The sequence below is a fragment of the Coturnix japonica genome, chromosome 1 (genome assembly GCF_054131305.1).
Source record: "Coturnix japonica strain WE chromosome 1, WE-NBRP24, whole genome shotgun sequence".
Classification (NCBI taxonomy): domain Eukaryota; kingdom Metazoa; phylum Chordata; class Aves; order Galliformes; family Phasianidae; genus Coturnix; species Coturnix japonica.
The window spans coordinates 8513154-8538169 of record NC_140663.1 but is presented as its reverse complement, the minus strand read 5'-3'; the positions used below and the strand labels follow the sequence as shown (position 1 = coordinate 8538169).

The 25016-nt window shown below is 35.9% G+C and overlaps 1 protein-coding gene across 7 annotated transcripts in view; it reads right to left on the bottom strand.

Moving 5' to 3' along the window:
- PCLO (piccolo presynaptic cytomatrix protein) overlaps positions 1–25016 on the bottom strand; it is a 310585-nt gene that overhangs the window by 132523 nt on the left and 153046 nt on the right. For all 7 annotated transcript variants that reach the window (XR_014948100.1, XM_015879726.3, XM_015879813.3 and 4 more), the window contains one exon: positions 4054–6265. Coding sequence is in view for 6 of the 7 variants with exons in the window: in XM_015879726.3 (XP_015735212.2) it covers positions 4054–6265 (2212 nt within the window). In the remaining variant the exon portion in view is untranslated. The remainder of the gene's footprint in view (positions 1–4053; positions 6266–25016) is intronic.

The window sequence follows — 25016 nt, the reverse complement described above, 5'->3', positions numbered from 1 at the left end:
TAAAATAAGGTCAGTTGTTGCTATAGTAACAGGAGTGAGTGCAATTGTACCACAACACAGAATGCAAAATGGAAAATGGTAGTGTGCATATCCTACCTATTTAGTTGTTAAACATAATTAACTTAGTTTAGTAAATGATTGGAATATACTATTCTGCATGTCCTATTTGTGGTAAAAACAATCATCCCGTATTCTAGTAGGTCTTGTGAAAAGTCTTAATCTTTGTTTATATGTGTTATGCAGTCTCTTCCTGCTTAACTGTGCACAAATCTGATCTATCATAAATGGTTAAAAAATTCTTTAGATCAGCATATATGCAGTAAATAGAAATATTATTAAAGATTAGATCTTGGAGAGCGAGCAATTAGTTACTGAACCACTGCTCCCCATAAACCATGACAACCTAATACGCAGATCGTTTATGCTTTACACATTTATGCCAAATGCCTAGTGCTGGCACATACCAGTGTAACGCATCCTGACAGAACTTCTTACTGGGGCTTGTGTTAAAAACCTAATGAAGTTTTCTGATTCCAGATAGTAATGCTGACTATGGCAATCTGTGTCATTAGCTGAGCAGAAAAAAAAAAAAAAAAAAAATTAAAAAATCTCCTTCCATCTCACCTGAAAGTACTACTGCTGGATTTATTCCATAGAAAAGCTAGCACATACATGGAAATTTTATGCTGCGGTTCTGACTAACCTTTCTCCTCAAAACCAGATAATGTGTGTATTTTACATGATGATGATTATTATTATTACTATTATTTTTAATATAGATGCGTATATAGACACACACACGTCACACTCATATGTGCATATACACATTGTTTCTGGCTTGACTGTTTGAGATTTGTTTCAGCTGGAAGCCTGAGAACAGCCAACATGTTTTCTGATGGCCTTAGCCGAGACTAACGCTGCTGGTTTTAGTGGACATATTCTTGTTTCTAAGCTAACAATATGCACCCAGACTGCTCCACCTGTAAAAATTCCTGATGGCGTCAATAAGGTCCTGTGCTGTTAGTTACACAGTTTTAAAAGGTGAGACTGGACTCTAGGCAGTGGAATCTGAGAAACTTATTCAGAGAAATCCCTCATCTTAACCACTCTGTCCCATGGGTGAAAAATTACAAAGGGTCACTTGTGCTGTAGTGATCCTCTATGTTGTATATATGTAGCATATAAAAGAGAAAAAATAATCCTTGAGATTAGTAAAGGAACAATTTATCTCTCCTGAGCTGATTAAACGGACCTATTTACCTTCATCCAATTAAGCACTAAATTCAGTGTTCTTGAAAATTAGTATCTTTAGCATACCTTGTATTTTGTTAAAACTGTCACATGACATCTTTGGGGTTAATAAGTAACTGCTTGCTGTATTGGAGCTTTTGTGGAACTCAGAATGCTGAGAGACTAGCTGATAAATGTTCCAAAAGCTCAGGACACTATTTTCAGTGCGGGTATCTGGATGCTGCTTCCTTTTGACACTAAAACCAATTTTTTATCCTGTTTGAAGCTTGGAATCCCAGTGCAAGTACTACTTAAGTGCCAAAACTCATTCTTAAGAGGTACCAAAGCTATGTAGATGCAGTTTATTAAAGTTATGTAGTCAAAAACAGAAAGTTTGGCCTTGCAGTCCTATCTGTATTTTCTGACATTTGCTATGGAATGTGACTTCTAGAAAATGAACATCAAGACAAGTACATACCTCAGTTTGGACTGAATACAAGCAGTTTAATATGAATACCCTAACTTATGTTCATTTTTAAAAGTACTTAGACAAGAAAATTTCAGCTCAGATAATCATTAGCACAAGAAATGCTTTCCTAAGACTGTGCTTTAGGCTGATTTCTTTTTATGAAATCTCATCAGCACCATGCAATAGGAAGGGGGTGGGGATTAAAGGGAAAAGATGAAAAGCTAAAGTTGAATGCAACCTGCCAGGGTTCCAGTGTAACTGTCCACTGTCAGGGCATTACAGAGAGAAGTGCAGTCCTGAGAAAGGAAGTCCATAACTTTCTGAAAAACTGTAATACATTTTCTGGAACGTTTTGTATTTTACATTCAAGTTACAGGAATTATTTACAATTCAAACTGCTTGCTTTTAGACAGTGTATTTGAAAATAATATCACAATGTGTTTTGATTTCTCAAGACTTAATATAAAATGCTGCAACGAGAAGTTCTTTGGGAAGAAAAAAAAAGCTTGTGAAAAATTAGAAACAATATTGTTAAAATGGGAAGCCCTGATATTCAGATATATATGTCAATCTAGTAAAGAACAATCAAATCATGATAGGATGCTTCTGATAATGTCTAACTAATCAGAGGTTAATTTAAAACCTAAAGAGATTGAACCTAACATATAGCTTGTATGCCTTGTACAAATATATAACAGAAAATAATGCAGAAAAACAACTCCCTATGATCTGTTTATATGAGGTAGAGAGCAGCCAAACCAGGGTTTGTAGTCCAGTTTGGTTATTATTTTTCAGGAGTGTTGCAGAATGTGACCCTGTAATGACATGGTACCATCTATTTATATTGCAACTTGGGAGGTTCCTTTTAATTGACTTTTGGTTTAATTATTGGACTGTGTGTGCTACGAACTATGAGAATCCTGAAATTTGGGCTAAAACTAAAAAACAAATAAATGAAAACAAACAAAGGTGGCAGACTTGAACCTCCTCTGAAACACAGACTTCATGAGGAGACTATTTACAGAATCAAATGCTGCCATATATTGTGGCATCAGGAAGGCAAGGAGATTTCATTTTTCTAATGTTTATGAAAGATCCAGTTTATGTAAAAAGGCAATAAGGCAACAAGGATAGTGAGGTTAATATGAACCTGGAAAACAAACCATACTACTTCATAATCATGCAAATGTGCCTTTGTAGACAATCATTGCCATTTACAGACAATATAGCACATGCAAAGTCTCTTTTATTGTGCAGTAAATACACATAAGAAAAAGTGAAGGGAGCGCATACAATTTTGAACATATTAATTTCATTTTCTTTCAGTCTATCTTTATGATTTTAAAACAATTTAGAATATATTAAGTCTGAACTAACTAAAACAAAAGTGGTACATAATTTGCAATTATTCAGTACTTAACATCAGCTATAACACTCTGCTATACTTATTTAGAAGAAACATTTTTAATTGCACCATTTATAATACATCAGAAAGGTTCCTTTCCTGAACCTAAGTGAGATAAACTCTTGTGCTTATTTGGCAGACATATTGTATGTGGTGCATAGAAAACCAGCTACACTGCATACTCCATCAATAGAAGTAAAATACTTTATGCAAGTTTATTGAAAGATATGATTGTCTTGCACCATCCAAATGACAAATTATCTTACATCATCACAAGTCTGAATGCATGGAAGTCCACGTGACAGGATGCTTTCAACAAACCATATGCAGAATTCTATTTTGCTACCATGTTAAGTTCTATATGGTTCTAACATACAGTATGTACTAAATGAACATACTATTTCTATATAAATGTAGATCTACAGTGGTGCATCAGGAGATGGAATTATTGGCTCTTGAATTCTACAATGAAATTTCATGCAAATAAAATCACTAGAGGTTTTTTTCAGAGGATTTAGGAGATTGTGTCCAAATCCCAACAAAAACTATTGCAAATAAGTTCAATGATCCACAGTCACCGGAGAAGGCTCCACATAAAGACTGATGGTAGGGCACGTGTTGTACACAGAATATTCTACACACTATCATTACAAAAGTAGATAACAACAAGAGGAAAGGAAAATGCACAAGCAAAACCAAAAGGAATGCAAATGATCAATACAGTGAGCATGCCAGAGTAGCGTAACACCATCCAGAAATTGCTGTTAGGGTAAAATAAAAAAATAGCAAGTAAAACAAAAATAATTGACTCCAAAATAATGTGGATACATAGAAGATGCACCAAGGAACATAAAGAATGAGTCTTTGCAGTATAACAAAAATTAGACACATGCATAGAACTGAGGGTTTGTGCTGTGATAGTAAGATACCAGTCTGAGGCCTAATTTACCTTCACTGTCTGACATGGCATGCTGGAAGTCATCCATGATGAAGGCTATATCTCGATCATAGCCTCGAGTCCGTGACTCCTCCCTCATATGTTGCTGGACCTCAGGTAATGAGTGGCTTGATCCAAACTGGTCCCTGGTATCTGCAGATATTGGTGGCAAGGGTCCAGCTGCTGCTCTTGCCATTCCCATTGGTTGGCCAACAGGACTTAGTGGGCTTTCTTCCTCTGAGTTCTGTGCTACAATTGGGATCCTTCCCCTGCTTTGGCTAATAGGTAGACTGGTGGGTTTTGTTCTTCCAGAAGGTGCTGCGTGGCTAAATGAAACATCTAGGGGTTCAGCTTCTTGGGCTTTCAGTCTTAAAGAAGAACTGGAAGAATCCCTTTTCAAAGATAAATCAAGCCCATAAACTGAGGAGGGTCTGGATGAGGGCCTAGATCTACTACCACTGCTATAAGACTTGTCTGCTTCATCTTGTAATGTGGATCTCATTGTTGGACCTAGTGCAGCCCCAAGGCCTGCACCAATGGATGAAGTTAGTGGTGACCCCATGTATTTTTGTTGGTCAGTGATGTTTTTTCTAAGGCCAAAAGTGATATCATCCTGAAGAAGCCTTGCCCTAGTAGTAATTCCCCCAAGTGATGATGTGCTTGATGAAGTCATGTAGGTTGAATAGTCAGGCTCAAGGTCTCTACTTTCTTGGATAGGTGAAAATTTTGTTAGTTTGGGGTCTATCAAAGCTTTCTTGTGTTTTGACTGCTTCTGGTAAAGGAGGGCTGCTGGAAGCTGCTTAGCAGCCTGTTTCTCAAGGGTAAGCCTACCTATGCTATATTTCTCAGACTTGGGAAAATGCCTGAAGCTGCCCTCCGGGTGGTAATATTGTGACAGGCCAGCCAAATGATCAAGACTTTCTGCACCTCTACGGAACTCCTGCTTTATCTGGTGTTTCAGAAGTTTGAGCTCATAAGGGTCCTCCATTGGGTCTTCATCAGCTTTAACATAGGAATGTAACCTAGAAGAAGTCTGCAGTGGTGCTAGGAAGTCTGATACTTCTTGTGCTCTCCTGGCCTCAGTAGTGCGAAGCAGTCGATCTGTTTTAGTTAGATCTTTTTCATGGAGGCTAAAACCAGAACCAAGTGCTCCTGTTCCTTTAGTAAGCTCACCTATATCATCAATCAGCACATAATTTCGGGGTGTATGGTGGTGGTCTATATCTGCATAGAATGAATCTGCAGATATGCTTGATATAGGGCTGCTCGCTATGCTGTTTCTCTCATCTAGTCCTATCCTTAAGTCCAAGGTAGAGTACTTACTGCCCAGCTGAGATACTGCATAGTTATTGTCAGTTGAAACTGGTGCTATCATGAGAGGTTGATTGCGAATCACATCATAGTTTGTTGTTATCTTAGGCTCCAAATATAATGGAGTTTGTCTTGGCTTTGGCTGTATCACCATCATCTGTGATGGGAGTTGATAGGAAGGCTGGTGAGTTGGTGGAGGTTGAGCCTGTGGAGTAAAGGACATAGTAGCTCCTGTTTGGAAAGCTGTTTGGGTCTGATAGGGGGAAACCTGCTGGTGATACAAAGGCTGCTGCTGTTGGTAATGTGACTGCTGTGTGAACTGAGTTGGTGCTTGAGTAGGCAGAGCAGGAGATGAATATTGATACTGACCATATGGGCTTGTAGCAGGGGCAAACTGTGTCTCGGGTTGGGTTTGTGGTGGCATAAACTGATTGAATTCTGTTTGGGGTGCAGTACGTGGTCTTTCCAAGCCATGCTGAGTTTCTATTCTGGTTGACCTGGTATTATTAACTTCACTGTCTGACATATAATCACGTTCTTCTGCTACTCCTTGGAGATAGGCACGCTCTCTCTTTTCTCTTTCTTTTAATAAGGCTTCTTTCCTTCTATTAATGCCCATTTCCAAGTACCTCAATTTTGCATCTATTTCTTTTTCCTCCTCATCTAGCTCTGCTTGCTTCTTTCTAAGCTTGGCTGATTCCCGTTCAACCAGATCCAATTCTCTGTCTATATCCTGAAGGATTTTGGCTCTGGCCATAGTGGTGGTCCTACAAATCCTTCTGCGTGAAACTGATCCCACAGAAGTATATGGTGACTGAGTTCCTGCAGTTGCTTCCTCTGGAGGTGGGTTGGGCAGAGTCCTCTTCACCTTCTTCTGAGTGCCAGATGGAGTGATACTTGAAGAACCTTTGGTCTGCAACAGAAGAAAGAAGACTGAATCACTATTCTGGAAGCTTTATTGTCAATAGATCACAAGGAATTTAAAACCCCTTCATTGTATGGCTTTGTATCTTAGCCATATACTTTCTGTAACTGAGAGGAAACATGGTGCCCTTGAATAAACTTCAGGAAACAGGATCAAGTAAATTCTAGTAGCCTGTTGAAGATCGAGAAGATGAGCAGTCTAATTTAAAAAAAAAAAAAAAAAAGGGAGACACTCACTAGGGCTTTGTTTAATGTGACACTGAAAAAATATGTTATATTCTTGAAACTGAATTAAGACTGCAGTTTAAAAGGTTTGTTGTTTTTTATCTTGACATACCTAAACATACACACTCTATGTATATGTATTAGGGTGAGGTTAGTATATGCAGATCTATGCACCTTCCTTTTACTTAACACTTAACGAAGAGAATTTATAATTATCAATGTACATATATAAATATTTATGTCTATATATATACATATAAATTGACAATGTAATAGAAATCTTTAAGTAATACAATGAGTGCATATTGAGCAGTTACAACTTGAACTAAAATCCAGACACCAAAGAAGGTCTTTCTAGTGTCAGCCTACTTGGTACAACAGGCAGTCCAGTCCCTCAGTCCACCCTCCCATTTTTACTCAATTCCACTGCTATACATTACAACTTCAAAATTTAAGCAATGTAAAAATACAATAATATACTTCACAACAGGTGAGCAGAATTACACACAATTAATAGTAAGAGGGTGATTAATGCTTCTCTAAGGAAAGTACATGCCATATACTGATGAGAAAAATTTTGGAGCTCTCTACACTCTCCATCAGCTAGGAAAAAACTTAATTAGCTGTTTTCCTAGTTTATTTGTCAAGAAAGGCTAAAAGTATTAGGGAGCTCACAACCTCTTTTTCTGCTAACCTTAACAAACCAGAATAATCCGCGTTTGAAATGGATCTTTAGAAAAACATTCAGTATGTTTTCAAGTCCCATTTAATCTATTTTCATCCTCTTCGTCTCAATACCATTAACTTTTACATGTTTCAGATTTCAATAAATGTAATTTAATTTCATTTTTAACTTCCCAAGTCCATTTCCCATGCCTATGTTGTGCCAACAAATCAAGGAATATCATTTTTCTCTAGCTCAGTGTGTAGTTATAATCAAAGACAAATTAATCATCTACAGTAGGTCTAGTTGGCTAACAATTTATACTGTAAATTTAGTCTAATATCACTATTATTCTCTCCTCCCAAATTCATATAGCAATCACAGATGGTGAAGTGATCACAGATGGTCACTGGTTTTGGGGAACAGCTATTAATAACACACTCATTAAAAGATCCATAAAACTTTACAGAATTATTTTTGGATGCTAGCTATATTGCTGATGAATAAATCCTGTGTCAACTAATACTGCATTTTAATGAAAAGATTGTCTTCTTTAATATCTTTGTCTACATAAAAAGAATATTTTTGTTTACATATCAGATTGACATACACTACAGGAAGACCTAAGTCTTATTTTTGAAAACATACTGACAACCTATAGAACACAGCTACTGTTCTTATAAGATTTACACTTGGAAAAGAAAAAAAAAAAAAAGATTTTAATATTGTGATAAAATGCTATTTTTTTCTTCTGAGACACTTTCATCATCATTTTTATTAACATGTTACCTGGGAACTGTGTTAGGAGATGTATAGGAAGTTCAACTTCATTATTTTGATAGAAAGAAATTTAAAGCAGTAGTTTATATTTTACTTTTTATTATTTTTTTTTTCATTTTCTTTGATGGAAGGAATAACAGGGAAAATAGCCAAGCTAGGCCTGATCTACACCAAATTCTAATCTCTAAAATCTAAAGTATTGGAAGTGGAAAGGAATATTTCTACTATCTAGCCCTCTCTGTATACTTTTGGTCACTGTAGTATACTTATAATATTATGTGTATTTTAGGTTCAAAGTATACAAAGGAAAGAGAGAAGAGACCTTCATCAGACCACTAAAGAAAGAAATAAAAAATAATCATCAAATATGGTCAGGCATTCTTTGGGCTTACAATTACTATCTAAATGTTAAGTTGGATGTACGGCAGGTGATGTTAGTGAGCTCTTTGATTTAGGAAGCCATGATGTTTTCTGTCATATTTTATCATATTTTCCATCTTCCTCATGCTATGCTATCTACTTATTGTCATCTGTTGTTGTATGTGTCTTCCATACTTTTCAAAATCTTTCTGTGCTTAGCAAATGATTACTCTGCATGCTTACTGAAAATATAAATAACTAATTTATTCTGATTCTTGTTGTATGATGATAAACTTATAAAATTATTACTTTGTTGCTGATGATTACGTAGAGAGAATTTCAAACTACTCTGGGACTTCCCTTTAGGATGGATATAAGTGTAGTCATATCAGCTTCTGAGGTGAATCCAAACTTGAAAAAATAACCCCAAAGATTATGCTTGAGACAAAGCCATAAATATGTTGTCCTCAGTACTACAGAGTGAAGAACTGACAAAGAAACAAGTTTGCCCGTGACAGGGGTGTTAGAGCTCAGTAACCTTTAAGATAGCTTCCAACCTAAGCCTTTCTATGATCCTATAATCCCCTTTCCCAGCAATGTGAATTGTTAACAAAGTTTTGAAAATAAAAATAGGAGAATAATGCATTCCTCAGTCTTACAATTTAATGACAAAATCCCAGAGAGGAGCTCAAAATACAAAAAGGTTTAGAAGCTGCCTAACAACATTGCTATCTGGTTGAGGGAAGGGAATATACTGCTCTGCTCTGTACTGGTACAGCCTCACTTTGAGTACTTCAGGCAATTTTGGGCAACACATTATAAGAAAGACATAAAACTGTTATAGAACATCCCAAAGGAAGGCTATGGTGAAGGGTGTAGAGGGGAAGACATACGAGGAGTGGCTTAAGTCATTTGCTTTGTTCAGCCTGGAGAATAGAAAAGGATGCCTCGTGATGGCTTACAGCTTCCCCACTGTCATGGTTTAACCCAGCAGGCAGCTCAGCACCACAAAGCTGTTTGCTTACTTCTCGTCAGTGTGAAGGAGAATTGGAAAAAAAGGTATATAGTCTGCAAGAGGCAGTGATATTAGACTACCTACACTACATGACACTATAAAAACTGAAAGTAAACCAGGTCACAGCAGATGCCACTACTCTTCCCCAATCTTCTGTTAACCCTACATTGTGGAGGAAAGTGCTCTACACCACAGAGGAACAAAAAATATTTATTATTCAAGTTTTTGTGGATCATTCTGGACTTTTTATCTGTCATGAAGATACCATATATCTAATGGCTAGAGGTTTGTTTGTCTTGGTAACAGACAGAGCAAGAATATTGAGAAAGTTCTCTCAACTGGCTGATATAGCGTACGTGAAGAATCATGGGTTGGAAACGAGTAAAGGAAAACAGAAATTATGCATCATAAGGAAAATGTGTTCAAAATTGTATTTATAAAACAATACGGTGGAATAATACAGGCTCTGCACAATGTCTAACCACTAGTCAAACCCTACCAGCCAACCAGCACTGCCTTTCCTCATGTGAACTTGTGGACAATGGGAGCGGAAGGAGAATCTGATGAGCTGTGAATTTGGCCTTGTGTATAGGAGGGAAATACCCTGTTTCATGAGTAATATGACAAAGCTTTTCTTTAATGTAACTGTCGTCTCTTACTTTTCTGGAAGGATTCTGCTCTGAGGACTGAGCAGTGAAGCAGAAAACTAGTTCCTAAATCACACAGTAGCACTGGGATGCCAGTCACTCTGATTTTCTGTCTGTCTTTTTTTTTTTTTTTTTTTTTTTCCTTTTTTTTTTTTTCTTTGTTCCTTTGGAGGCTTTGTAGTGATAAATATCTCCCTGTCAAAATCAATTTTGTTTTTTTTTTAATAGTTTATTCCAAAACAATATGCATTTTTTTTCCAGTTGTTTCAATTAGAATCACTCATTCTTCAAATGAACAATTCTGTACTTTCTATCCTCTTGTTTCTTTCTTTTTCTTTGTGAAATTTACATTTTCACTTCAAATGCAGGGGGAACAGCACAGTGCACTTTCTAACAGCTGATGTAACATGAGATATCAGTGTCTTTCCTCAGTAAAACACATAAAAGGACATACACTTCTTTTGATCTCAGGAGGAAAAAGGAGAAATTCAATGAATTTGATATGCAAACTACAGACAGATGTGGACTTCACACAGTGGTTTTCAAAGGGATCCAAACCTCTGAGTCATCTACCTTATATGAGTACACATAGTTGCTGTTCTCCAGCATTTGTATGGAAAATGACTGTGTTTTCCACAGACCAGTCTATCTGTGATCCATTTAGAACAGTATTGACAGTTTAGCCTCAAAGGGCAATGGGGCAGCTTATTCCTCAGTTACACCAGAAAAAATGATGAATTGCAGTTTAAATAAGCACAGATAGAGTAGAAAATCAGACTGTGAGAATAATGAAATGTTTTTTATTCACATTCTTGTGTTTACATTTCCTCAGCTTATATATTCAAATGATATCTGATCAGTGTGCATTTTCTGCCTTTTGCAGCCTCTTCCTCATACTCCCCTCAATATAATAAAATAGTGTATAAAATATTTTCCTTCTTAAGATTAAATTTATACAAAAAGGCAACAGTTATCTTCTTTCTCCTTCTGCTATTCACTGCTATTTATCTTTGTAACTATATAATTTATCTTTGCAAATTGCTCTAAGATACAAGCTCATGTGAGAGATTTGCTGTTCAGTTTTATTCAGTGAATATGGAATTATGTCTATCTCAGTTATTTTAGAATGAGAAAAAAGTATTTTGGGGGATAGACTGATTCAGACAATGGAATACTGTCAAGCTAACAGAGTCAAATTCTCCAACTGGAGCACTGCTTCTGCATGATCAAAATGTATGTATCAAATGGGTTTAATATTTTTTTCCACTACTTAGCCTCTGGGAAGAAAAAAAAAAAGGGGGGGGGGGGGGGGGAAGTGAAAAAAGAAAGGAAGAGGAGAAGGAGAAAGGAAAAGGAAAAGATCCTGTTTACAAAAGCAAGTGAAAACTATTGGCAGAATTTGCATTCTGAATGACAAATGTAGATTTCACATTTCACTATCAAGTTCTTGAAAACACTGCAGGACATGACATAGCTGCTGTGTAGGAGATACTACTGATGTCTAATAAATGCTTGTTTTTATGCTCAGTATAGAATCACTGAATCACTAAGGTTGAAAAAGGCCACCTTGACCATATCGTCCAACCATTAACCCATCTCCACCACTCTAAGCTGCATCCCTCAGTGTGCCATATCTCCACTTCCCTGGGCAGCCTGTTCCAATGTATTACCACTCTTTCTAAAATGAATTTTTTCTAATATCCACCCTGAATTTTCCCCAGTGCAATATATGAAAGTTCCCTCTTATTGCTGTTACCTGGGAGAAGACGCCAATTCCCACCCTACCACAACCTCCTTTCAGGCAGTTGTAGAGAGCAATAAGGACTCAGCTGAGCCCATTCTTCTCCAGTTTAAATAATCATAGTTCCCTCAGCTGATCTTCATAAGATTTGTGCTCCAGATATCTCAACATCTCTGTTGCGCTTCTCTGGACATGCTCTAGGGCTTCAGTGTCTTTCCTTTAATGAGGGGCCCAGTAAGTGCAGCCTCACCAGTGATGAGTACAGAGGAATGATTGTCTCTCTGGTCCGTATGATTATTCAAATATATATATCAGTATATTAAGAGCTACAAAGAAATGTCACAGAAAAAAAAACAAAAACAAAAACAAACACTCCGCTCCCAATCCCCAACACTGTGATTCTATGATAAACTCTAGTCAGTATTCCACATACTAGATTAAAACAGACATAATTCGGAACTGAAGTCTCAATTTAATAAGGGTTTTTTCATACCATCAATTCAGTGTAGATACCTTTGTGAATTAAAAAAACTTTCCCTAATTGTAAATTCTATGTGAATTTTTCAGAAGATAGTCAGAAAGTATCCAAATGAATGAATTTACCTAGATTCTGTCTTCCTCATGACTCATAAAAGTTTCTGAAGATAAAGTTTCTGAAAAATACACTGCTTCTATAACCCAAAAGCTTATGAAATAAATGAAAAAACACTTTGTACAAAGTATATTGAAGTCTCTGCACTGCATAACAAGTTGTAAAAGAAATATTCACCACCTGAAGAAAAAATAATGGCAAAAAAGAGAACTGCTATAAGTTGGTGCTTAATAAGATCTAAAAAAGGCTGTAGACTCATGACAGCTATGTGCTATATTACAATACACTATACCACACTATAAAACCACTATTGTTTCTTCATCATCACTTATTCTTTTCCCTGTTGTTTCAGAGGCAGGGTGTATTATGTAAAGGTGTACAGAACTGCAGATACTTCGATCTTCCCAGCTTAACCTGTGGAAAGTTATATGGTCTGTGAAGCAGATGGACCATTTGCAGCCTGTGCTTAATAAAGGCAAAAAAATGTTGTATGCACATGATGTGCTGTTATATCCAGCACTCCATTTTCAGATTTAAACAATAAATGGCACAAACTGTACCTAAGTAGCACATTCTGGCACAGCGGCTATGTCATTCTGCCACTGATATTTCAAATCAGTTACTTTAATTGCTAATTTAGTAATGAATTAAGTAATAAATAAATTAATAGCAATTGCTAATTTCAGCTTTCGTTAATCATGAAGCTATTTCTGGACGTAGAAAAAACACTTCCTTCATCTTCGAAGGACAAAGTTACGTAATAAATCTTTTTGCACAGACTCATTCATTCACGGTAATAAATAATGCACTGTTTCACATCATGTAACACACATGATTATATGTAATTCCTCTCAATCAGAGGAACGTTCTTTCCATTTGAAGCTCAGATCTCATCTACTGAAAATTTCACTGGATTGTGAAAAGTCCCAGTCAATGATAAAATACTTTTAATTTTCTCCCTTTTAAGTCTGAGAATCCTGTCCAGAGACACAGGATATGTGTATGATGAATTAACACCATCTGTTTTCAACTGATATCAGACTACTTCACAAGTTTTCAGAGGTGATTGAAGAAAAAAAGTACCTGCTCTCAAAAACAATGGAAATATTGCTTTACAAGAAAAAGCAAACAAACACAGAAGGTGTGAGAAAATCTCTTTTTTTTTCTGTCTATTCTCTGCTACTCCTTTCCTCCAATGGATAGTGGCTCACAGGACCTCACATGCTGATCCACAGCCCATGTTTATTTATCTGCCCAAGTGCAGACATAAGGTACAGAGCTAATCTACACTGCCAAATTGAAAGAAAGCAGATTTTAAATTCAGCTCTCTCCATAATGACACCTGTTTGTCATAACAGCTGTAGAAACAACCTCATGTGACATGGATGTGACCTGTATATGTCTCAAGACAGAGAATGCCAGTCCCACTCCGAGCAACAGCAGTAGTTTGAATCCTTCCTCATGCAGCAGTTGTTTTGTAACTAAATTCAATCATTTTCTGCATGCAGAAGTTTCACAACCACAGCAGTCAGAGATTCTGGACTCTGTTCTTTCTGACTGAGGCAGTGTTTATTCCATTCCACATTTCTAATGCTTTGCTCCCCTTGTCTAGATTAAAGGTGACGGAGTGAGTAAAGCCCAATTAATCACTTTCTCTGAAATGTGGTTCATGCTGGGGGACAATGGCCATGTAAGTCTGGCTGTAAAGCACAGATTAGACAAACTCTTCAAGCACCTGACTGCATAATGCAGGTCTTTTTATATGCAGCTACATCTTCTATCTTTTCAGTTGGACTCTTGAGTTCATCCACACTGCTGCACACCTGCAGAGCAACTTATATCTATTTTGCTTACATATCTCTTTCCAAAAGAGCCCTAAAATTTACTACTGCAACATGTTTGATTGTAGAAAAACACACTTCTTACTCTCCTCATGTAGCATATAAGCTTAGCAAGGTTTATCAGGTTTGGTTTATCAGAATCAACAGTGCTTCATGGTGGTGGCATAGCTACTAAAATACCCATCATAAAATACTCCACTGAACAAGAGCACAGTTTGAGTTGAGTCAGTTCAAATGACACAGAACAATTTGATAAACTTATTTTATAATCTAAAAACTCTCAAATAAACCAAAGTCCTCATTCCAGAATGTGTGTCTACATTGTCCAGTTCTAAGTAACAGATTAAATTGTGAGGTTAAGAAGACTAATGATAGTTATATTTCTACATCCATATTAGAAGGCATGACAAGACCCTTAATTCAACCAGACTTTTGTTGTGAAATAGCAGAGAGATGCAAAAATGTAAAAAAACTCAGAGGCTAAATTTCATATGAGCACTTACACATAACATTTTAAAACAGATTTGGCCAAGCAGAATGTAAACAACGGTTTACGACACTCGCCTTTCCTGCTGACTCCTTGTTTCCAGGTTTCATCACATTCCAACAGCTAGACAGGTCATTTTCTCCACCAGTTCAGCTTGTGAACCCATTCCAATCACTTCTCTGCAGTTTCTCAGTGCCTCCCTGAACTGCACGCAACTCCACCCCTCTTTCTCTGAAGCATGACAGTTCCCCCTAAAATATGCTCTGTTGCTCCCAGGACAGGAGCAATCTTTCTCCAGAAGCTTCCAGCCAAGCCAAATGAATGAAACCAAACCTGACAACAAACACACAGAATAGATCATCTGCCACAGATGGCCATACTTATGAAGTGTGAAAACCACTCACCGTATGCCCAGATTTTCTGTTACATTTTTTCCTACAAAGTGTACTAGCCAGACAACACAAAAAACACATCACTACTCTTATTCTCAGATAAGAATGGATATATTTGTTTGATATAAACCCTTTTCTAAGTGATACAAGTTAAGCAAAACCAAATGAACTTCTCACACCCCACTCAAAACATACAAAGAGCCCATCTTTTGAAGGCAGAACTACTACTAGAATAAACTTACAAAGAAACTTGTTATATTGACACAAAATAGAACTTTTCATGGGAGAAGAACAGCTTTCGTTATGCTACTTGTTAATACTACTCTGAATTCAGTCCACATCAGTGGGGCAGAAATGCCAAATCTTTCATTATTCTATACTATTTAAAACCAGACTGAACATCAGCACTAAGTCTTCACTGAAAAAAATCCAGTCAAGACACCCAACTCAGTCTTGATCAGCACAATTACAGATAAAACTATGAGAAATAGCTGATTTTAAGAACAGCACCTTTTCTATGTCTATAATAATAATAATAATAGTTATTATTATTATTATTAAGCTGATTGTTTTAGGGATTATTATATATGATTTTATATGACTAACACTGAAATTTTCAGAAAAGCAAGTCCTCCATTTTTGGATAAATTCACTCAACAGTCTGTGTAGGGACAGAATCAGGACCTTCTTCTTTCCTGTTATAAACAGGACAGAAACACAGAAATTTGGCAAGCTTATAGTAATGTCGTTTAAGAAAAATCAGAAGAAAAATAGAATTTAGTGTGAAATATATTCCATTTGCAGATACTAAACTTATATGAAGGGGGGGAAAAAAAAAAAAAAAGTTACACCTTAAAAAAAAAATTACTTTAACTCTCATTTTCAGAGCATCTATTGCTCTTTTTCCAAATCATTCTTTTTGTCCAATACTGCCATAAGTCAAAATAAATATAAATGGAAAAAAAAGATATATCCCTACTTGATTATATGCATATGGACTATAGCAGTTATCCTATAGATCTTTAGAATAATATTATTCAGATAATAGAAATGAACAGTAGAACATGTTTTTCACAGTGCTAATCCTGATCATATAAGGTTGTGCAGCCTGGAAAAAGACAGAAATCCAGATCTTATATCTGAGTCTTCTGGTTCCTGAATTTATTCAGATGAGGTATCAGCTAGGATTTTTTCTAAATACATACTTGGATTGTTATTCTTTTCTGCCTTTTTTGTGTGTGTTGTTCTCATCACCAAGTCATTTCCGATGATGAAGATTGCTGTTAATTCAATTTTAGATCACTGAAGCAGAAGTCTAGTATGTTTTTTAGAGTATTTTCTGATGATAGTACTTAAGTTAATTGATCTTTGATAAGTACATAAACAAAAATAAAGAACACTTCCATAAGCATTACAGAATCTGTAATACAGAACTAGCTGCTTCAATATTTCAGCAGGAAACTGCTTTAATTTTCAGATCTCTCTTACAGAATCTTGAATGCATAGGAATCATTCCAGTACCTCATTGTACATATTGCAGACAGGAAGCAGGCCGATTGAATGGTGGTGATGATTATCTTGACTGTCATATCATCAGTGCCATTTACCTTACCATTCATTATCTAGGAGCTCTGCATATGAGTGCGCAATTCTTTATAGAATCATAGAATCACAGAATCGCTCAGGTTGGAAAAGACCTTCAAGAACACCATACTGTTTGAACATCAGTTTACATATAAACAGCAAGTACTGAAGTTATGATGAAATGTTTCTCTTTATTTTCTCTCCTCTCTGGGAAAATACTCAGTAACTTGGTATCTGACTATAGTCAACATTTTTAAACTATGTTGCTTTTCCATCACAACCATGAATCCCTCTTAGAGCATTTTATAGAATATATATTTATGAAATATAGCTACATTGCGGTAACATAGTAATAATTACAGAGAGGTAAGATGACCTAGACTTAGAAAAGAGAACATATAACCAATGTATTTTAGCACAAAGTAAAATAAGAAGAATAATATAAGTTGTAGTTCAATTCACACTGAAGACCAAGTCATGATGAATAAACCATTGGCACAAGGGTCCCTTATAAAAAGCAAACCTTGAGCTCTTTTTAAGACACAAAGAAGATTGTGATTGGAAGAGAATGCTATTACTTTCTCATATGATCATAGATCTGGGCCAGAGCATATAATAAGCCTGCTCCACTAAAGAGAATTTTCCTATTACTCATAGAGCATTACTCACAGCATTCTCATTCAGGATAAATATTTCTATATTTCAAAATATTTCAATATATAAATTATATAAAATATAATAAATATATATTTTTTTCAATTCAAACTAAAAAAAAAAAAACTAATTTTTTTTTTTAGTTTTGCTTTTAATGGAGAACACTAAGCAAACATTTAAAAGGAAACGTGATAATTTCCTGTGGGTAAACCAAGTTCTTTAAGAGATGAAAATAACACCTAACCTCAGAAGCCTACTATCTCATTCTTTTCTGAAAGTATGAGTTAGTCACTGCCATAGACAAAAGTTTGAAGGAGATAGACACTGACGTGAAATTGTGCTGCAGAATCTATTCTCACAAAACTGTTCCAATTTTGGAACTGCATGTAGGAACATAACAACAGCAAAAAACAGAAATATGGAGAGCATTTATCTTGCTCTTCAGCCTTTTCAGCTTTATGACCAGCTCAGGAGAAACCAGAAATTATTGATTGCTCTTCATCAGTTCTGCAATAAATTATCCAGACTAAGTTCCAACTCTGAACACCTTGAACTGTAAGAAAAAATTATAATACATTTATTGAAAAATATTTTGGCATCTAATAATCATTTGTACTTTATCTTTCAGCAGATGGCAGTGACTTTCAGATAGACATTTATAAATACAGTGCCTTATGAATATTTCTCCCTGTTACATAATTATTGTCTATTTAGTATAATGACATTGAAACATACTCTATTTCAACTCTCTATGCTTAGTGACCAGGACACCTTTCTTGTTCCACCTTGTTTTCTCTTTTGTTGCTCACTCTATATCTGTGTAGCTTAATGTATCAATATGGGTAAGATACCTGTCAAAATAAGTTACTTGTTGACTGGTGAAAATAGCATAGAAAATATGATGCAGAAGGAGACTTTTAGATCTCAGGTATTCTGTCAGTATCTCCAGTTCATAACATACATTCAAAGCGTATCAGTCTCCTTGTGATTTTGGAGCAAACAGAGCTGATTATCATTGCCTGTCACATTCCAATTATTACTTTACTGACTGTATTGTCACAGAATCACAGAATTACAAAATGACTGAGTTTGGAAGAGACTGGTGGAGGTCTTTTGGTCCAGTCCCCTGACTTAAGCAGGGCCAGCTGCATAAAGCTGTAAGGACTGTGTTCAGACAGATTCTGAGATAGGAAGATTTTTTCTAGAACTATTTTGACAAACATATATATATATCTACAACTAATAAAACTTTTTTTTTTTTTTCCCTCAAAAACATTTCCAATAAGATTAAAACAAAAGAGAAAGAAGAAAAAAAAAATCCAAAACCTTGGCTACAGAACCAAGTGTAAGCCCACTAAGATGTCTAGGGCTTGAGGAAAGCAGCTCTTAAATGAAGGAAGGCTAAGAATACACCTATTTGATGCCTTCACACAAAGGGTGGTGAATTATGCCCAGGAGGCTGTGGATGCTTCATCCCTGGAGACATTCAAAGCCAGGCTGTTCTAGTGGTTGGCAACCCTGAACAAAGCTGGGGAGTTAAAGCTGCTGATGTCAATGACGATCATTATGGTCCTTTTCAACCCAGGTTATTCTGATTCAGCTCGCAGATGTGGGATTACTGAATGTAGATTTACAGCCTTCTAAGAGATGCACAGTGAAAGACAGAACTTAAAAGTTGCACGAGGGAAATCACAAATTCTTTGCCATGCAATTAAGCCCCAGAACAGGCTGACCAAAGAGGCTGTGAAATCTGCAGAGATTCTCAAAATTTAAGAGGACAAGGCCTCTGGCTACCTAACCTAACTTCAAAACTAGCTCAACTTTGAGGTGGAGGCAGGGCTATATTATCTCAACACACTGCTCCCAGTCTGGTTGCTGATCTTTTTCTCAGGCACTGTGATGGCTGAAGAGAGTGTCTATTTAATGTTTTCAGAAGGCAATATAGGCAATCACATCCTTACGGATTTCTTGCCAAGATGCTGTGGAAGGTATGAAACAGTAGGGACTTGAGTATTTATTATTCTTAATTAAGAGCTTCAATGTAGGCAAGGGTTCTACAAGTGCAGTGTCCTTGAGATGAAAGGTGTGTCTACAAAATATCCTTCAGAAAAGCCACTTGCTTTTATTTGTTTATATATGTATATGTACATGTATATATGAAGAGGAACAATTGTAATTTAAACAGTAACAGATATATGAAGTAAAACAACATTACTTTTGTAAGGTAACTGCCAAGGTTGCAGTTCTCTCAAACAGGCAATGTTCAAACAGGACTCAGAGCAGCCTATACTACTGCTGTCAAAAGAATGACTTTTACTGACTAAAGAAATATCTGGAAGCATTACTATAAAACTCTCCATACTACTATATCACTGATCAAATGAGCAAAGGACAAACTTAGTGATTCCTTTCCTTCCTTTCCACTGCTGTAATATTTCCGTTATGGATTCTAACTTTGGTATCATAAAAGGAGCATCAATATGATGTAAGTATATATAACCAGACAGTAAAATTTCTGAAAAAGACAGCCATTGGCTCCAACTTTAACTCAGACAGAAGTACCAGCTTCTTTCACTGTTACCCTCTGTACCATCCACATGTTGCCCAGTAAGTTTGTGGATCTTCCCTGGAAGCATTCAGGGCCAGGCTGGATGGGACTGTGAGCAAACTGATTTAGTGAGAGGTGCCCCTGCCTATTGAGGGGTTGAAAATAGTTGATCTTAAAGGTCCCTTCCAACCCAAACCATTCGATGATTCTATGATATATACAGCAAAACAACAGCTATGCAAGAGGATATAGAAAACGTGTTCCATAACTTTATTGAATAAACTCTGCTTACATGCTACATTATGATTTTCAGAGACACTATGTTTAATGAATTCAATATGGGATTTGAAAATAAACATCAAGACTCAAATTCCTTTTCTCCATATTAGGTGTAAATATAAGGGAGGTAACACTCATTCTGATTTACCTTGTCTATCATCTCTCCTGATTATCTTCTCACTTTTGGTAACTGCTGGCTGTCTAAATCAAACAGTTGTCCAGATTTACAGAAATCAGCACAGTTAAATTATTTATTTCACACATACTGAGGAAGTATCCAGCATTTAATCCTCTTCAGATCCTTCCTCTATACTACTTATTTTTAAACTCTGTCTTTACTTTTAGTTAATGGCTAGCTCACCCCAGGGTTTTACATCAGGGAATAGGCTTGCCAGTCAGTGTAAGAGCATCAGCACACTCAATGCTTGAGCTGCATTTGGCAAAAGCCAACAGTCTGCTAAGTAAGGCAACAGAATGAAAGCTGTACTTCAGCAGGAACCACTCAGATAGGATGAGAGAAGGTGTTGGAGAGGGACCGTCTGGGAAACAGAAGTAGGGTTTTGCAAGTCGATTAGAGAGAAGATATGGACAGATGGGGAGTGTGAACAGATAAAGAGCCTAGATACAAATTCAGTCTGTGAGCATGCAAGAAGTTCTGGAGGAGAAGAGCCAAAAGGCAGGATTCATCCATACTCTTGCACAGAAGGACAGAAGTAATACCAAGAAAGAAATTTCAATCTTTGCTTCAGTGCTTCACAGATGTGTCTAAAACATATCCTATGAGAATGTTTCAGACTTATCTATTTGAAGTTACTAAATGTCTGAATTAGGCATCACAACTCTGAGCAAACTAGCTACTTATAATAACTGTCTTGGAGCTTCATTCTAAGTGCAGGGACTGTAAGTACTTAACAAGCCTACAGAGATCATGTTAGGTGTGATTTTACACCATCAATATCTAACATGAAATATGATATTTTGTATCATGCATACGTGAAGATGCTTGGCCTATCTAGACTAATGAAGAAAAATGCAAAAAGAAAAATGCTAAATGCAGAACAGAAAACTAATAGATGGAACAAGGCAGGTATCACTTAGGCTGTTTCATTACAGACATATTTTCTTTATATCAGTTTTCTGTCTTGTAAATAAATAAGCACTGATGGGACTGAGATTGAAGAAAGAGCTCCAAAATGACTTAGTGGTTTATTCAAGCATTCTGCAAAAAGTGCTGTATCGATACAAACTGATTGCAATAATGTGGATATGAATATGTAACAAGAGTCATGAATACTAAATAAAGTGCTATTTGATTTTTTAATTCAGTTTTAAAAGCTAATACATTACTTATACTGCTCCAGATATACCTGACTTCGAAAGTCCTGCATGCTATCCCTGTATGTTATTCCCAATATTCAGACAACACAGTCTCATGCTGTCTTGATTATAAAGTTTTGTGTTATTGCAATTAGAAAGCTTTTCTTCTTACCTACTCAGTATCCCATAAAACAAATTGATGTTCCTTTCCTGCTTCAATTGCACATGAAGAGAGGTTAGTATGTGTTTCACCTATAGCTATATTTAGCACAGTGCTACCTTGTCCAGCTTTGGCTTTCTATTTTCTAGTTCAACACATCCAGTTCCTTTAGCCTCTCATCTAAGTCCAAAGCAATTAATACTTAAAGTCATATTTATTTTTTTTTTTTACTACTTTAGTCATATTTCTGAAATTTGATGGACTGATTTTATTTGATTGATTTATTTTTAATTTTCTACCTGTATTGTCTGTACCATTTCTGAATTTCGTTTTGGAACATTGTGCAGAATTGCTATTTTGCTTTCCAAACTGATTGGGATTCCTGTACTGAATTGATCTGAAAATGATAGGTGAGCACTTTTTCCACAATCTAAATTGCAACTAAATTTTTAAAGAGTCAAGTCTACGTACATATCTTGTTTGCTACACTTAAAGCTGCCTTCCAATTTGACAGTGACCAATTTAACCTGATAGCTCTTTTCAGTTTTCAAATGGAAAGTAGTGTTCCATTAAAAATAGTAATTGCTAAATATAAATATTAGTTTATAAATAAATAATGGTATACTGGAGGAAGAAATTAAAGAAAGACTGTAGAAAGAACTAATTTTTGCTTGTATTTCCCAATTCTCACATTGGATTTTTGAGCATCAATACATAAACCATATGACTACAATTAAAATTCAGACTTAGAATTGTAAGTACAGCTATTTATATTAATTAGGTTTTGTTTGTTTGTTTGTTTGTTTTTTAACACAAAAACATTTACTTAGCAAATCAATATCAAAACAGAAACATTTTGAGAGCGAGGACCAGGGCGAAAAGCTCATAAGTTCAGTTCTGCCATAAGCAAGTCTTATTAATTTCAAAAAATTCCTATTAGGTGTTATTAATCCAAATGGCGGTGTAGAGCTTATGGCAAGACAGAATCAGATCTAGCAAGTACTTTCAGAGTTGAGATGTAAAGCTTCAGAGCTGTGAATGATGATTTTTAACATTAACAATGCATTGCTCACTATTAACACACTATTAACTAGACATTAAAGACTAGTCTGATTTCTTCCTTCCCTATTTATTTATTTTTTGAGAGAGAGCACCAGATCATTACTTCTGGATGTACTGAGGTATTTTTCAGATATTTTCAAGTAGAACATATGAGCTATCTGGTTTTTTTTTTTTGTTTTGTTTTTTTTTTTTCTCCAATCAAGACAATATTTAATAAACTTTTAACAATATCTTAACGATATTAAGGTAAAAAGGGTTGGAATTAAAGCTTGTTATAAGTTATGAGCTACAGTTTTGGAGAAGGTACTAGTCTTCTACTTTGACAAGGACAAATTCCATGCTTTTCTCTAAATATTGCACATTGGGAAAGTTTTCAGGGAGGATTTTGTACATGCAAACTAGATATCTTCTGAAGAAAGCTCTGGAGAATCTCTGTTCTAAGAGTATCTCCAATGTGTTTAAATCTCAGTAGGGAAAACCACCCCAAACCAATAACTTCATATGGACAACATCAAACTACAAGCTGAATCCAGTCCAACATTAGATTCCCTAGATACACAAATCATACTTGTAGAGCCTTTAGCATCAGCTAATGTGATCTGTTGTTCTGCTTTTAGTATACCAAATGTCTGTCTAATAGGGCACACCCAGTGCTTCCTTTGCTGAAAAGCTTTTATAGAAAGCTTAGTCTTCTGTCAAAGTTTCAGAAGATGTATGCTTATTTTCTTGGTACACTTTTTCAAAGCTTTTGTCATTGCTGCTCCTAAGAGAGTGGACAGGATAAAATGCAAGCAGTTGAACTAGTTAGCAGAACATGTGAAAAAATCTCTCTTGAGTTCAGGCAGGTTAGACCCTGTCCATCTAAGATAAGCAGACAACTACACTAGCAGAAATTGTACCCTCCTCCTTTCTATTCAGATAAACTTCTGCATTCCATGGCTTGGCAAGAGGGAAGAGTTTGAGGCAAAACAAAGGTAAGTAAGTTCAAGCTTAATGGTCAGTGTATGCTCTTCTGTCCCTCTCCTATGGTTGCTTTATTATGCTCCACATACATACAGTATTTGTTTCTCTAAAGCAGGGAACATTATATTGGTCTTTCCCTACACCCAAAACTCAAAGAATTCCTAAAATGGAATAATGGGGGTAGATAATCAAGTCAGTTGGAAATGAGTGCAGAGATTAAAATATCCTCATTCTTCTTTGTCTTTCATAAAAGGTAAAAGATTGAGGATTGTGGCCATGGGTTCTTTTTTAATGTGTAAATGAGAGCTAGCTAACAGGGAGATGGATGAGCTGTTAGCAGGTAAGAAAAGGTTCAAGTGACAGAAAGCCTAGGCTCTTTGTCAACTCTGCCATAAATCTTACACTTTAAAATAGATTATGAAGGGTCTCCTTTGAAAGGAAAAAGATTGAATATCATAATTTTTTCTGCTATGCATGAGTGTCCCTGTATTGAATATAGAAGGTATGAAATCAACTAATTTAAAATAACAGGCAATTCAGAATGACCCAGTTAAATACTTTTTAGAAAACAAGGCTTATATAATATGTTAACCAAAAGTGAAAAAGTCTTGTCTGTTTAAAAATCTGATAGATGGGAAAAACAAAAACAAAAACAAACAAACAAACAAAAAGGCTTATTTGATTCACAGAAAGGTTATTCCAAAATATTTAAAATACAGCAAAGGAAGTAGTAGCTTGAAATGTTAACAGATCTCTAAACTTCAAATATTTCAAAACTTCAGTGGAAAAGGTAATCTTAAATCTAATGAAATGCTGAAGTGTAAAAAGATAGATATTTTACTATTTACATGGGGATAAAAGGTTGTCATGAACTGTCTTTGTGAGAGACTGACTTTTCAACTCAGTTTCCAGTTTTGAAATGCAGAAGAGATGTGGTGTGCTGGGGAATGTAAGAATCACTGGCCTTTACATCCCCCTCCCCAGTGTATTGCTCTACTGAACTGACACTACTACTTTAAAGATGTCTTTTTAAAGAAAGTCTAGACAAGAAGAGAGATTAAGTTACACGAGTGCGAAGCAGGAAACTCTTTTGAGAATAATTCAACTGCTAATAGAACCTAAGTCTCATAAAGAAAAATCAGTAATATTTAATATTCTAGCTGTTTAGGTCATTTCTGCAAAACAGTTACAAGAGCTCCTGAGGGATTTTGGATTTTCTGAAAACAGTATAGATTGCCTCATATTTACTACAACAGATAGAGAACAGTAACATCATTTGATAGAACAAATTCTCAAATACTAAATGCTATTTTTCAACATGCTTAATGCTATGAGCTATGCATTTTGACCAGTGATGAACAAGAGTTTGCATGCTGTGCTGTGATTTTGGTTCAGAAGCACAGGAATGATGAGGCTGTGAGTGTCTCTT